This window comes from Echinops telfairi, unplaced genomic scaffold (genome assembly GCF_000313985.2).
Source record: "Echinops telfairi isolate 266 unplaced genomic scaffold, ASM31398v2 ScPeMD7_7424;HRSCAF=8462, whole genome shotgun sequence".
Lineage (NCBI taxonomy): Eukaryota > Metazoa > Chordata > Mammalia > Afrosoricida > Tenrecidae > Echinops > Echinops telfairi.
The window spans coordinates 45,674,111-45,689,723 of record NW_022111324.1 but is presented as its reverse complement, the minus strand read 5'-3'; the positions used below and the strand labels follow the sequence as shown (position 1 = coordinate 45,689,723).

General features: G+C 57.5%; 1 protein-coding gene across 1 annotated transcript in view; it reads left to right on the top strand.

The window, feature by feature from the left end:
* CACNA1S (calcium voltage-gated channel subunit alpha1 S) overlaps positions 1–15,613 on the top strand; it is an 88,854-nt gene that overhangs the window by 60,838 nt on the left and 12,403 nt on the right. Inside the window, exons 21-31 of the mRNA XM_004700078.1 lie at positions 712–764; positions 1,061–1,207; positions 1,673–1,874; positions 2,250–2,408; positions 3,737–3,847; positions 4,500–4,583; positions 12,118–12,174; positions 12,948–13,076; positions 13,264–13,329; positions 13,836–13,927; positions 14,694–14,853. Coding sequence (XP_004700135.1) covers positions 712–764; positions 1,061–1,207; positions 1,673–1,874; positions 2,250–2,408; positions 3,737–3,847; positions 4,500–4,583; positions 12,118–12,174; positions 12,948–13,076; positions 13,264–13,329; positions 13,836–13,927; positions 14,694–14,853 — 1,260 coding nt within the window. The remainder of the gene's footprint in view (positions 1–711; positions 765–1,060; positions 1,208–1,672; positions 1,875–2,249; positions 2,409–3,736; positions 3,848–4,499; positions 4,584–12,117; positions 12,175–12,947; positions 13,077–13,263; positions 13,330–13,835; positions 13,928–14,693; positions 14,854–15,613) is intronic.

Sequence of the window (15,613 nt, the reverse complement as noted above, 5' to 3'; positions counted from 1 at the left end):
AGGTGGAGGACTTTGTGGACTGGTGTTGGGTTAATGGGTTAATGTTGGACTTGTGGGCTTGGGCAGCATTGGGTTGGGATGTTTTCGTGATGCACCTTTTCTTTTTACATGAAACTCTCTCTTATACATGAGTCGCTGTGGATTTGTTTCTCCAAAGTACCTAGACTAATACAATAGTCTACCTTCACTAATTAAAAAGGAAGTCTGCCTTGAGAAGCGTGCACGTTAAAGAACTCTTTATAAGGGATCCAAGTGACAACGGCCACTCAACAGGCTCGATAGGAACCTTAGGGGGTGGTGGATGTGTGCCGATAGGGGAGGAGCCATCAGAAAAGAAGGGTGAGTGTTGTTGCACACCCCAAAGAACGGAACCAGTGTCACTGCATCGGACCGGTAGAAACAGTTGCATTGTTTTGTTTCGTTGAATATGTTCGTTCTCAACAACAAATAACTAAAACCAAGGCAAACCCAACAACCTGACGAGACACAGTGCTGCTCAGATACACACGGGGTCACTCTGAGTCGAACGGACACCACAGCAGCTAATGTAGTCCCAAGACTTAGGCCCCTGCTGTAGGGGGCAGGACAGACGCTTGCTTCCTGCTGTTCCCGCTCCCCTTCTTCCTGCCATTCGCCTCCCTTCCACCGTCCAGCTCTTAATCTGATTTCCGTGCACACGTCTCCTTCCCTCCCTCTTTCTCCTGGGCCCAGGGAAAGTTCTTCAGCTGCAACGACTTATCCAAGATGACAGAAGAGGAGTGCAGGTATGCCGTGCTCTGGGGGCAGAGGCGTGCACCATGGGAGGGGTGCTGGGTGGGGGTCTGAATGTGAGACGGTAGGGTGGACTGTCAGCCTGGGGAACTGGGGAATCTGAGCTTTGGGCCCAGCAGGGGTGTTAAGAGAACTGTGGAAAAGGGGAGCCCAGAGGGGTCCCCCGCGGTGCTAGATCTGGTCCTCCTTTTCCCTGCACACTTACTTCCCAGGGCCCAGAGGATGGGAGGGAGGAGGTGGCCACGTAGCCACAGGCAGGGGAATGACAGGGCTTCTCTCTCCCCATCAGGGGCTACTACTACGTGTACAAAGACGGGGACCCCACACAGATGGTGCTGCAGCCCCGGCGGTGGCTACACAACGCTTTCCACTTCGACAACGTGCTCTCGGCCATGATGTCGCTCTTCACAGTGTCCACCTTTGAGGGATGGCCGCAGTGAGTGGGCTGGGGGGTGGGGTGCTGGGTTAAACACAGCCTGCTCCTCTGCAGCCCCCACTCCATCCAAGGCCATCCCCCAGCCAGAGGGCAGGGCCAACCATGCCGAGCGACTCTCTGATGGCTTGTAGGACAGTCATGTTGACCGTCACTCAGCTGGGAGCCAAACCAGAGACTCGGACAAAATGTACCTGGTCTCACACAGGTGTGTGCATCCCTGCCTGCTCAGGGAGCCCCTGATTAATTACAAGTCAATGGTGGTCTCCTGAGAAAGGCAAAGCCACTGCAGGGTCTATCCCAGCCTCTTCCTGGCACAGCCAGAACTTCCCTCTGGTCACCTGGCTGCTCAGAAAGCTTCCCTGGTTCTCCATGGCTGGAGGGCTGGAGGGCACCTCCCCCTCCTGGCTGGGTTCTCTGCCCCTTCGCACCCGCCCAGCCCAGCCTTTCTTCCTTGAACACCCCTAGGCTACTCTACAAGGCCATCGACGCCAACAAGGAGGACACGGGCCCCATCTACAACCACCGAGTGGAGATAGCCATCTTCTTCATCATCTACATCATCCTCATCGCGTTCTTCATGATGAACATCTTTGTGGGCTTTGTGATTGTCACCTTCCAGGAGCAGGGGCAGACTGAGTACAAGAACTGTGAGCTGGACAAGAACCAGGTACCTGGGCCACCAAGCAGGTCTGCCACTGGATGCCCGGCCCCAGCCTCCTGGCACATCAGTCATGCCATCACCACCCTAAAGCAATACTTGCTGGTGGCGCGAGAGTTCCTCATGGAACCCCCATGGCAACCGGAGACAGGAAGCCCTTGGGAGACCCTGAGCAGGGCGTGTGCCATCTTAGGAACGGCTGTGATAACTCCGGGACACCCCAAGGGGAACTTTGGGGCTCAGAGCCTGACGACTCTACAGTCCATCGACTCTCACAGCCACAGGCTCCTGGCCACAGCTGCTCTCGGTTCCTCGTGGCCCCTGGGTGCGGGCGTGGAGGATGGAGGGGTGCTTGGGCTGACCCCTGTGTTCCGTGTGTCGCAGCGCCAGTGTGTACAGTATGCCCTGAAAGCTCGCCCACTGCGGTGCTACATCCCCAAGAACCCCTACCAGTACAAGGTGTGGTACATCGTCACCTCCTCCTACTTTGAATACCTGATGTTTGCCCTCATCATGCTCAACACCATCTGCCTGGGCATGCAGGTAAGGGGGCTCTTCGTGGGAGATGTCTGACAGGTCTGGCAGGTCCCATCGGCCTCCCCCAGCCCATCGATAGACATTTGATGCCCCTGCAAGGTGCCAGGCCTGGAGGGCTGAAGCACTGTGGGACCTGCACTCAGGCTTTTCCCACCAGCTCCTGATGGTTTACTGGGGAGATAACTCAGATCTACACCTAGCTATGCTCATTCCATAAACAGGTCATGCTCTGGATGGTTGAGTTGGTTGGAATCTTGGTTCAGGTCCCAAGAAGAGCCGGTCTAGGGGCCACGGAACAGGTACCGCTCTTGGGAGACCGTAGCACAGACAACGACATGATTACGGAGCATTGATTGAGCACCGGGTCTCTTACGCCCGGTGTAAGCAGAACTGCACAGCGTGGCTCCCCACTCCTAGTGTCCAGGCACATCCACGGGGCATGTCCACATGTGAGCAGGGAGTCTCCGAGCCAGCAGGACCGGACTGAACATACAGAGGATCCGAGCAAAGGCTCACATTCAGGCCAAAGCAGGCCAGAGGATTTGGGTGGGGAGCCCTCAGCTCCTCTGAGCTACCTGGGAAGGGTTTGTGACAGACAGAGGGGTCTGTCATGTTTAAAATCAGAAGGACAGGAGATAGCTGTGTGGAGTTTATAGGGGTGGGGCAAGAGGTCAAAGGTAATTGCTCACAGCTGCCTCCCCATCACTATGGCCAGCAGTCAGATGCCGCAGCCTTGGTGAGCCCAGCCCCCACCAGTTGTTAGTGCTGGGTGCTGTGCCTGGTTTCCACCACAGAGCAATGGCAAGGAACAGAGTAGACCCGCCCCCTCGGGTTTCTCAGAGCTGTAATCGTGACCCGAGCAGATGTCAGGCATTTCTGCTAGGTGCGTCTGCGTGGGTTTGAACTGCTAACCTTTCGGGGAACCGCTGAGTGCTTAACTGTTGTACCACCAGAGTTCAGTAGCTAATGACAGTACCAGCTCTAGAGCCCAGGGGTCTTCTCCCTTCTCCCTGTGTCCAAATGACTAGAGGAGGCTGTCAGACAAGCCCGGTCTGGGCTGCCCTCCTCATCATTCCAGAACAGATATGCCAAGCAGCTCTGGCCTCACAGCCCTGGCTGCTGTAAGTAAACTCACTCTGCAGGACTTGCTACGAGCGTGCCTCTCCTGCTTCTTGATGGGGTTTGGGTACTTAGGCTCCTAGCCTTTTGAACTAAGATGGTGAGCAGGGGGCCCAAGGGGGAGACAAAGGTGGAAGGAGGTAGAGAATGCAGTCTGCCGGAGAGGAGCCCAGTGTCTGCCAGCCCCTCTCTCCCGTGTCCCCCTGCCCCGACAGCACTACAACCAGTCCGAGCAGATGAACAACATCTCAGATATCCTCAACGTGGCCTTCACAATCATCTTCACCTTGGAGATGATCCTCAAGCTCATGGCGTTCAAGGCCAGGGTGAGTGCTGAGAGCCAAGATGAGATGCAGAGGGGAGAGGGCAGCGGGGCGTGATGGGCTGGGGGCTTTCTCATGGACCACTCACCTTCCTCCCTCAGATCCCTGACCGGCACCCCTGCTCCCACGTGCATTCCCCCTTCAGGTGTGGGGTGGGTGAACCTCGGGGTGCGCAGGATGACCAGTGACAGCATAGAGGCTGGGTGTCTCATTGCTGTCCCCATCTTTTCATAAGCCTTGGAAGAGCAGGCCCAGGACCAGCAGGAATATTGTCCTCTGTTGTTTGATTCCCAAGTTCACGCCCGTGGCTGCCAGCCCAGTCCAGCCACCTCTTACAGTTCCTCGGATCCTCCAGGGCAGGCCCCAGATGGGGAGGGGGGATAAAAGGGCTCACCAACCTGGAGCAGGATCCTGGATCTTAAGTCCCTGTGACTCTCCCTCCCCTCACCCCACGTGCTCTGTGCTCTAGAGGAGGGCCGTGAGGAGGTAAGAGCAAGGTGGGCAGGTGGAGCATCCGGGAGCGTGGAGCCTGGCCCCCTGGCCTGGTTGGGGGTTCTGAATCACTCCCTACCCCCCAGAGACCACTGCCCTCTGCTGCCCGAGAGCTGCCCTCCTGAAGCTCCGCCCCTGCTTCTCTCACCCCTTTCCTACCCAGGGCTACTTTGGAGACCCCTGGAATGTGTTTGACTTCTTGATTGTCATCGGCAGCATTATCGACGTCATCCTCAGTGAGATCGATGTGAGTATCAGGCGGGATCGCCCCTGGGAGGGGGACCCAAAACACGTTGTGTGCCCACAGACCCTCACCGACACGCCCCATGGTCTCTTCACCCTGATTCCACCGCTAGCGTACCCCGGGGTGCCCTCTGTGTGTGCAGCATGGACCTAGCGGTTCCCAAGGGAGGGGTGACCCTTGTGGCCTCTGCTCTTCAGGAGCCTGTGAACCTGCCACGTGGGCAGCCCGCCCAGATGCCACCGAGGCAGAATGAGTGCCCCAGGCAGGGCAAGCACTGTCGTGGTGGCAAGAAGGGACAGGTGGTGTCTGGGAGGGTGGTCAGGGAAGGCCTCTTGGAGGAGGTGCCCTGTGAGGGGAAGGGAGGAGGAGACGGAGGGCCAGCCCCCCAGGCAGGGCAGCTGTAGGACAGGAAGTGCCAAGGAGGTCTGGGGCGTGCTGTGAGGCCCACGTTGTTAGTGGCAGCATCTGAGCACCTGGAGGGGAGGAGGAGAGAGGTGTGGAGGGAGGAGGCGGGACGTGGGCTTCACTGGGGAAGCAGGGGGGTCACCAAGGCTGTTGAACAGGGCAGCAGGAGCAGGAGAGCAATCTTCCCACGCTGGCAGGAAGTGAGCATGCGTGGCAATAGGCGCCCTGCTAGGAAGGCGGGCCTTCAGTTCCTCCTCTGCCAGGTGGTGTGCTAGAACTATCCTAGGGGGCAAACCCCGACACACACAGCTCTGTAACAAGGCCGGGGGACCAGTACACGCTACGGAGAAGATGAATGCAGGCTAAGGACTCGGGGGAGGCCTAGGTGGTCCGGTGCGTGGGAGCATTCTCACCACCATGCAGGGGCTGGGGTTTGATTCTTGGACAAACACACACACACACAACCGGGGTGCAGCCATCCGCCAGGGAGGCTTGAACACTGCTGCCATGCTGAGCAGGTTTCAGCAGAGCTTTCAAACTAAGACAGTGGGAAGAAAGGCCTGGCTGTCTGCTTCAGAAAAACCAGCCAGGGCAAACTGTGTGGATGGCAAGGGTCCAATTTGTAACCATTGATGGGGCTGGTGCAGGACCAGGATCGCCACGAGTTTGCGGCCCACTCAGTGGCAGGACGTGGCAGGACGTGGCGTGGCGGGGATGGTGGGACGGTGCGGGGAAAGCCTCTCTGACAGGAAGGCACCTGCTCAAAGACCTGCCTCCAGCAAGGCCGTGGCCGGGAAGAGATGGGAAATATGGGTTGTGGGGAGAGTCGGGAATGAAGGGGAGGCAGACGTCGCAAGTGGAGAGTGGTGGAGGTGAAATCCCAGAGAGAGGCAGGATGAGGGCTGGGTCGCCTAGCCCCCTGAAGGCTGCCGTTACAATCTTGAGTTTTATTCCAAGACAGATGAGAGCCCTTTGGAGGCTTCGGCCTTCTCTGGTTTAGTTCTCAAAGGAGCACTCTAGCCGCTTAGGTGAGAGCAGGCTGGAGAAGACAGAGCTGACCCAGGGAAAGCGGTCAGGCAGCTGGCGCCATTGTCCAGGTCAGAGATGGTGGTGCCGGGCTGGCCAGCTGGGTAGGGGTGGGAAGTGGTCAGCTTCCGATCCATTTTGAAGGCTAAACTGAGAATCGTTGCTGGTGGATTTGGTTTAGGGTAATCCAAAATGAGCAGAAACCATGGCCACTGCCATCAAGTCGAATCTGATTCATAACAACCCTATGTGGGACTTCTGAGACTATAAACAGGCAGCTTCATCTTTCTCTTGAGGAGAAGCTGGTGGGTTTGAACTGCTGACCTTGCAGTTAGCAATCCAATGCTTGACTGACAGCGCCACCAGGCTCCTCTGATTCAGGACAAGAGAACACAAACCAAGAATGACTGCAGCCATGTTTGCCCGATCCAGCTGAGCCTCAGTCTACAGCAGCAGTTCTCAACCTATGGGTCGCAACCCCTTTGGGCATCGAATGACCCTTTCACAGGGGCCGCCCAATTCATAACAGTAGCAAAATTACAGCTACGAAGTAGCAATGACAATCGTTTTATGGTTGGGGAGGGGCACCACCACATGAGGAGCTGTGCTAAAGGATCATGACATGAGGAAGGTTGAGAACCACTGCTCTACAGAGACGTGGAAGCTGCCGAAGGAACGGGCATGGGGTAGAAACCAAGCGTCCTGTTTTGGGCATGTTGAATCTGACATGCTTACTAGACTTCCGAATGGAAAAATCAAGGAGGCAGTTGGATTTATGAGTCTGGAGTTCAGAGTCTGGGTCAAATCCAAGCTATCAGTCTGAGACTCCACAACATGAGACGGCACAGGGAGCATGGGGAGGGATGCGGTCACTCAGAACAGCGTGAGGGATGAATTGCGTCCCCGCCAACAACATGTACTGGGATCCTAACTCTCATGCATGCAATCTGATCCCATCGGAGGTCGAATTGTTATTGGCATACGGGGGAGGACCCATGTGGAGTGTATTGACGAACATCCATCTCTTTTGAGAGAGCGGAGATGGAACTAAGCAAGCCGGCAAACAGTAAGGGATCTAGGAACAGAAGCTGGAGAGGTCCGGCCTTTCCCCAGAGCCTGCACAGAGAGGGCGCCTCTCCCTGGAGCAGGGGCTCTGAATGGGGACTCCCAGCCTCTGAAACCGAAAGATGCCAGGAGCCCTGGGGTGGGCGGGGGTCGTGGTTAGGTGTTGGTCTGCGATCTGCGTGGTTGGCAGATTGAAACCACCAGCAGCAACAAGGGAGAAAGACTGGGCTTTCTACTCCCGTAACAGTTATGTCCCAGGAACCCACGGGGGTCGCTGTGAGCCAGCATTGACTTGATGGCAGTGAGGGGTGTTTTTTTTAAATAGACTGTAAGATCACGAAGTTCAGTTTATTAAAGTCACCCACTTATGGTACTTCTGTTATCACAGCATCAGACAACTAAGAGGGGGCTGTGTAGGGAACAGGTGCCAAGACTGCGGCCCAGGAGCACTCCAGTGTTAGGGGAGGAGCTGCTGAGCAGGAGTGAGAAGCAGTTGGCCCCTGAGGCAGGGGAGTCAGTGTTGTGTGAGAGAGCAGTTGAGCACGGCCACAAACAAAGACAGGGAAGTTGAGAACTTAGCACTGACTTGGATTTGGGGAGGTCATTGGTAGAGACCATGAGTGACCTTGACCAGAGTGGTTTCATTGGGAAGAAGCCCTGGTGCACCCAGAAGAGAGAGTGAAGACGGAGATGTGGACACTCCTTTGAGACACTGAAAGAGAGTGAAGACTGACAGATGACACTCCTGGCTGCAAAGAGAAATCCGACTGAAGTTGCAAGAGGGTATGGAGTCCAGGAGAACTTTCTTTGGCAAATGAGAGAGAGTACAGCATATCCTTGGGCTCATGCAAATAGCGGTTTGCCAGAGGGCACATGCAAGAGCCAAGAGCTTTGAATCAATGAAAGGGCCCGGGAACCAGTTCCCAAGGTGTGAGTGTGGGGAGAGGGGAGGAGGGGGGCAGCAGGCTTAAGACATCCATCCGTGGTAGCAAGAGTGAAGACAAGGAAAATGGGCATAGAGCAACAGGAGGTAGGCCTCAGAGTGCGGCAGGAGAAACATTCAAAGACTGAAAGGGGTCAACAAGATTTGTTGAGTGCTGGACCTGGAACCCAGGGAAAGAAAGGGTTGTGGTGACTCTGAGGATGGGGCTGGTAGCCCAAGAGAGAAGCAGGCTGGAGGCAGCAGGCTCACCATTGCTCCGCTTCCAGGGGTTCTCAGCCTTCCTAATGCCGCGATCCTTTCATACAGTTCCTCATGTGGTGGTGACCCCCAAACATAAAATTATTCTTGTTGCTGCTTCATAACTGTCATTTTGCTACTGTGATGAATTGGGCGACCCCTGTGAAACGGTCATTCCACCCCCAAAGGGGTCATGACCCACAGGTTGAGAACCGCTGACGAGACGGTTGAGTGTGGAAAGCCTGTAGGAAGCACCGACAAGGAGACACGTGTAGCACAGAATTGGAAATACAGGAAGGGGCCTGAGTGTCATTCTCTGCATCTACTGCATGGTGAGAAACCAACCTAGCAAAGACCTAGGGCCATCTGGTTGGCAACGGGGGCCAACCCGGGGACCCTGTGGGTGTCACAGTAGCACTGCAGTCCCCAGGGCCTTCAGTGGTGATCATCCTAGGGAAGTAGACCACCAGACTCATCTTCCATGGTGCCAATGGGCAGATGTGAACCAACCACCTTTCTAGTAGTCCCAGGTGGGAACTCTATAGACATGGGCTCAACACCAATGAAGGAAGGTCATGGTGGGAGCCTTGGGTGAGGCCCAGCGACTGCACAGAGCTGAGATTCCCACTTAAGGCTCGTGCATAGGAGGCCATCGTCGTGCTTCAGGGTGACAGCTTAGCAGACCTGGGACGACCAGAGATCGGTCATGGCTAGAGGGTGAGAAAGCCAAAGGAACCACTATTAGGAGAAGTTGGGCAAAGGGTATCTGTCGAAGAGCAGTCGATTCAGGGTCCAGATTTGCTTTTGGGGAAACAGAGCACTGTGGATGGAGCCAAGGCTGAAGAGAGATTAAAGACGCGGGTGAGAAAGGATCATTGAGGAAGGCAGGGGCAGGTTGGGCAGGAGGGGGTGAGCGAGCCTTGGGGAGTCACCGGTGTGAGGGATGGTTCCCCGGGAGCACCTGGGTGGCCATGCACCAGAGCAGGTGTGCAGCAGAGACCTGTGTCTGGAAGTAGGGATGGGGACAGAGCCTGGAAGAAGGAACACGTGACAACCCGTGAGCCTGAGAAAAGAGGCCAGAGCCCAGGAACAGCATAATCCCGAGGTTCATGCCAGGACAACAAGGCTGTCTTGGAAATGATGGAGCGCCTAGAGCCCAGATGGAGCAGGCAGCGCATGGCCTCCAGAGCTGGGCTGAGAGGGAGTGAGGACGAAGGCCAAGTTCGAGGCTCTGAGCCGGGCTGTGCAAGGGCAAGGGATTTGGTATTAAGGGAGGCAGAGCAGCGGGCAGGGGAGAGGTGCCAACCAGCGAGGCCCATGAGGTGGAAATCTGTCCAGGGCTGCTCAGACAGCAGCTTCCCCGAGAGCAGTGCTGACAGTGGAGTTCCTCTAACTCAGTGGTTCTCCACCTTCCTAAAGCCACGACCCTTTCATACAGTTCCTCATGTGGTGGGGACCCCCAACCATAACATTATTTTTGTTACTACTTCATCACTGTCATTTTGCTACTGTTATGAATCGGGAGACCCCTGTGAAAGAGTCGTTTGACCCCTAAGGGGGTCTCGACCTACAGGTTGAGAACCGCTGGGCTAGAGGGTGGGGGAGGCTGGCTGTGGAGGGGAAGGAGTAAGGAGGTGGGAGGGCGAGCAGACTTCTTTCTGAGCCGCCCTCATGGGCCCACAGCCCGTGCCAGGTCAGGGATCCGCCTGAGGAGGCCTGAGCCAGGGGAGGTCCCTTATGTGTAGGGCTTCCTTCTGCACTTCCGACTGCACCTGCCGGGTGACACTCTGTCGGGTGGGAAGCAGCATGTGGCCCTCGAGATAGATCTGAGAGGGCTGAGGGTGAGAGAGCCGGTGAGAAGTCTGGGGCCTGTGGGAGCCTTGGGCCTGATGCTCCTGAAGTGTGCAGCCAGGCAGGGAGCGGGTCCTTCTGGGGACTTGGCGCCTCAGCTGTCTGTCTGGAGTGCCAGGGGAGGGCCCAGCTGGGTTCCTCTTCTCCACTAGTTCACAGCAGGCCGTGGCAGACAGAACTCCATCTGCTCAGGGTGGGGCCCAGGAGGGGCCGGATGAGTTCTGGGCAAACTGTGTGTGTGTGTGTGTGTGTGTGTGTGTGTGTGTGTGTGTGTGTGTGTGTGTCTCTGTCCCAGCTCAGTTCCAGCTGGGAAGCAGCATCCATCCGTGTGTGTGTGTGTGTGTGTGTGTGTGTGTGTGTGTCCCAGCTCAGTTCCAGCTGGGAAGCAGCATCCCTCCCTGAGAGCACCCTGATTTGAGAACAGCACCTCTCACCAGCCCAGTTCGAGGAGAGAACTCTAACCAGCCAACGTAAACAGCCCCATATAAAAAGCATAATAATAGCCACCATCCCTGCTTGGCATTGGGGGAGTTTATGCAGACATCGAAACTGCTCCTTGGTTACTAGAGGATGGAAGCTGTCGTTGGTTATCGTGTGAGGTCCACCTGAGGTCCATTGAGATGCATTCACATTCCCGGAGCACAACCTGGGGGAGGCATGTGGGGGGGCCACCTGTCCTGATGATGGGCAGCCTCTGCTCTGGTATAATAGGCACTCATCACGGGAGGCTACTCATCACTTCCCCTGTGATCCATGCAATTGAGGGATGGGCGTTCTGATCAATTGCGTCTCATCGTGATTCCAGCAGCCCTGTGTGGCCAGTGTCAGTCACTGCCCTGTACTGCACAGGCCTGGAGATGGGCAGGCACCCATGGCTGCACATGAGGGTCCGTTCGAGGGCCTTTGGAGTCTCTGAGTGGCACCAACAGTTGACGGTTCAGGTTCCCCCAGAAGCACCCAGAAGAAAGGCCTGGTGGCCTGCTTCCCCAGAGTCGGCCCCTGAGAACCCTGTGGGGCACAGTGCCGTGCAGGCAGCATGGGGTGCCATGAATCAGAGTTAATTCCATGACAATGGGCTGGGGTGCCACTTCAAACCCTATAGCCAGGTCCCATCCGAGAAAGGCTGTGTGGGGATGCAGGCGAGGTCTCTGTGTTTGTGCGTGTGCCCCGTGTGATTCCGGTGTGCAGCCAAGGTTGGGAACTGGGGTGGTGGTCCAGGGAGAAGCTGCCCAAGAGACTGTGGCTTGGCCTGGGTCCCGAGGGTGGTGGGTACAAGGGAGGGTTGGATGATGGAACAGCTGACTGCCTCAGTTTCAGGCTCTGGCCACTGCCTTCTCATCCAGTCTGACCCAGGGAAGCAGCTCAGTGTCAATGGGGGGCAGTACACTCCCACCGCCTCAACCGCCTGCTCTCCGAGAGCCTGCCCATGGAGGGGCAAGCCTTGGTCGTGGGCCCAGTTCCAGGGATCTCAGGCCTCCCAGAACAGCATGGCACCTGGAAGATGGGGATCCTACACGGGCCTCAGCGCCACCAGAGGCTTACTTGGCCAGTATCTCTGGCATCAGGGTGACAGGGATGATGCTATTTTCAAGTGGGCTGAAAAGGGGTGGAAAACTCCCATTATCTTTTCATTCCACTTTCCCAAACGTCTCTGAAGCCCCCTCACACAACGAAGAGGCATGCACCCTCACCAGGGTCGTCACCCTCCTCACATAACCCAGCCACACAGGAGGCCCCCCGGCCCCTTGTCAACTCTCAGTGATCTTGGAAACAAGAGGGACTTTCTGTGCCCTGTCTTCCCTCCCCTTGCTGCTCCCTGCCTCAGTCCCACCACCCCTCACCCATCCCTGATTGACAACCATGGGGGTCTTCTGCCCTCTGCCTTTCTCTCGATTTAACCCTTCGATGCGTCTATCCTCTCTGAAACCTGTCCTCACTGCCTTCCGACCTGTCCCTTTTCCTCTCTCTCCCGCCCCCACCCCACCCCTACCCCATCTCTTCTCTCCACAGACTTTCCTGGCCTCCAGCGGGGGACTGTATTGCCTGGGCGGAGGCTGCGGGAACTTTGTAATTCAGGCTGCATGGGCCTGCCCACCCGCTGTGCCAGCATTTTGCTTGCTAAGGCCTGGCCGCCTGCAGTGCATGGCGCAGCTCCTTCCCCAGCACAGGGCTGCTGAGGGTCCTGGTGGGGTCAGGGTGGGCACAAGGCTGTGTGGTAGGATGCTCACGATGCTCACGGGTGTGGTGGCTTTCTCAGAGCGACACCCTGTATGCACATGGGGACACCCAATGGGGGCAGTGGTGGCTGGGGCCCTGGAGGTCCTCCTCCAGCTAACTGTGTGTCTCAGGCTGGCATGAAGGCAGCGGAGGCCAGGCTCCGGATGGGGCTGGACGCAGGAGGTGGCCATGCTGAATGTATAGCAATAGAACAGCGGAGCTTGAAGGGGCCGTTGTCGGGGAGAACACCAGGGGAGGGGCTACCAAGGGCCTGGGCTGGGTGGCAGCTGAGGAGAAGGGGAGGGGAGGCTAGAAGCCTCAAAAGGGAGGCAGCAGGCCTGGCTGTAGCCTCCCCCAGTGGAAGCCCAGATTGTGCTCTAAGCCTGCCTCCTCCCCTCTGGCTGAACAACCACAGAGCCCTGAGTCCGAAGGGGATCTGAACTAGTGGGCAGGTGGGGCTGGAGCTCCCCCCCCCCCATACTGCAGACCAGTCCCCAACACACACACACACTCACACACACACACACACACACACACACACTGCACCTCCCACCCTGCCCTGCACCTCTCTTCCTCCTGAAGTGCTGCCCCCCAGACTGACCTCTGGGGCTGCTGCCCCGTAGGACCCAGACGAGAGCGCCCGCATCTCCAGTGCTTTCTTCCGCCTGTTCCGGGTCATGAGGCTGATCAAGCTGCTGAGCCGCGCCGAGGGGGTGCGCACCCTGCTGTGGACCTTCATCAAGTCCTTCCAGGTGCGTGCCCAGCCCAGCCGACCCTGCAGAACGCTGAGAGGCCCCTGGGGACATCAGTGTCAGGCCAGGGGGGGCCGGGGAGCCTCAGGCGAGCAAGGCAGGGCCCAGGACCTGAAAGCAGGAGGGCTGGAGGCCCTGCCTGACCACACCCCCCACCCCGCCCTCGCCCCTCGCCCCTCCCCCGCAGGCCCTGCCCTACGTGGCGCTGCTCATCGTCATGCTCTTCTTCATCTACGCTGTCATCGGCATGCAGGTGAGCGCCTCCAGCCAGGCTGAAGGGCGGGCTGTGGCCATGTGAAAGGAGCCATCCGTAGATCCCAGGGAGGCCCCATCAGCTGGATGGACCCTGCCCCCTCGCTGCTGCCCCACTCACCCTACAACCCAGGGGCCGCTGCAAGGCTGAGGGAGGAGGTGCTAGTGTCAGGAGGCTGCAAGTCATCCTGGAGCCACCGCTGCAGAGGGCAGATGGACAGAGGGGCCAGGTGGTGTCTCTCAGGACTGGAGGCCCAGGTGGAGGCCTCCGCACACAGCGGGAGGCCCGAGTTCTGCTGGCTGTTGACAGACCTGGTCCAGCCAGCGGGTCTCTGGCCCGGTGGGAACAACAGCACGCAACCTAGAATGCCATCCAGTGACTTCAAGTCTCTTCAGCGGTCTGAAGAGCAGGGGCCTCCAGGGATATGGGGGGCGGGGTGGGGTGGGGGAGTTGAGCTAAGGGGAGACTTTCCCTCCAAATCCGAGCTCTTTCTTTGTGGTGTCCAGATGTTCGGAAAGATCGCCATGGTGGATGGGACTCAAATCAACCGGAACAACAACTTCCAGACCTTCCCGCAAGCTGTGCTGCTGCTCTTCAGGCAGGAGTCCCCGCGCTCCCAGCTCCCCATGGGAGGGAATCAAGAGCACCCCTCTGCCCCCCGGGCCCTGAGCTCGCAGGCCTGCACAGGGTCTGAGGCTCTTGGAGTGCCCGATGCTTTAGATCAGCAGTTCTCAACCTTCCTAATGCCACGACCCTTTCATACAGTTCTTCCCCGGCCACCAATCATAAAATTATTTCCATTGCTACTTCATCACTGTCATTTTGCTACTGTTATGAATCGGGCGACCTCTGTGAAAGGGTCCTTCGACCCCCAAATGGGTGGGGACCCACAGGTGGAGAACCGTTGCTTGAGATAGAGCGGCCCTGCGTCTTTGCACGGGGCCTGCAAGGAGGGCGCAGCTCCGGAGTGGAGCACCCAGTTCCGTCCTGCTGCAGTGGGAGCCGGAGGGTGGATGTCGTTCCTGGGAACAGTGAGACCTCCATGCCTCCCTTTTCTGCCCCCACAACACTCGGCATGAAGTTTCTCCCCCCACAGCCCCGGGGACAGAATTGTGGCTGGTTTGATCCCTCCATCCAAAGAATGAACCCCTTTTCTCCAGCTTAGCTCCTGCTATAGTGCTCCCTGAAGGTGGAGAAGAGGCCTCAGTGCAGTCGGGGAAACCGAGGCCCAGTTCACCATGAGCTTGGAGCTCTGACTTCTCCCCACTTCTCAGACAGCGGCCCCATCTGATAGTCACCCAACTGCTGGCTTCCTGGGGAGCCACCTGAGACTGGCTTAGCCAACGAGGGCCTCTCTCCTCCAGGTGTGCAACCGGGGAGGCCTGGCAGGAGATCCTGCTGGCCAGCAGCTACGGGAAGCTGTGTGACCCTGAGTCAGACTACCTCCCTGGAGAGGAGTACACCTGCGGCACCAACTTCGCCTACTACTACTTCATCAGCTTCTACATGCTCTGTGCCTTCCTGGTGAGGTTCCCACGGTGGGGCTGGGGGCGCTCCTTGCTCCTGGAGGCCTGGTCTCTGCAGGGACCCATCCCAGGGACACATGAGGCCCTGAACAGGCTTTCCATTGTCACGTGGAGGTTGTTGTCGAGCCCCAGTGTTGCTCTGTGCCCCCGGGTCCGTATACTGTGCAGCCATCCTCTAGGACAGAGTGGATGGCTCCCACAGCATCTCCCAGGCTGCGCTCTCTACAGGAGCCGTGGCCGGGGCTTTTTTCCTACAGAGCGACTGGTGGATTTGAACACCTGGCCTCCTGGTGAGCAGCTGAGCGCTTACCTACTGCACTGCCAGAGTGCCTTACTCCTGCCCTAGACAGGTTGTCAAAAGACAGAAACTGAAAGACCGAAAACTCTCACTGCCATCGGGTCAGTGCTGCCTCACGGCAACCTATGGACAGGGTAGAATTGGCCCTGTGGGTTTCCAAGACTCTCTTTACAGAACTAGGAAGCCTTATCGATTTCCCATCAAAGGGCACAAGGTTTTACTGGTTTTACCAATTTGTAACCCCAAAGGAAGCTGATGAGGCTCAGCTCTACCCCGGTAAGGGCTTCCTGTAAAGCCACTGTCCCTAACTGCTCTTCAGTGAGGAGAGCTGCCCAGGCAGAGGAAGTCCCAAAGGACCTCACAGATAGGGTTAGAAGCCAAGCGCCAGCTGTCTGGAGGCTCCGGGCTGCTGTCTGTCCGTGGGGAAGGTACAGATGGCAGCACTGCTGAGCCCTCGCCC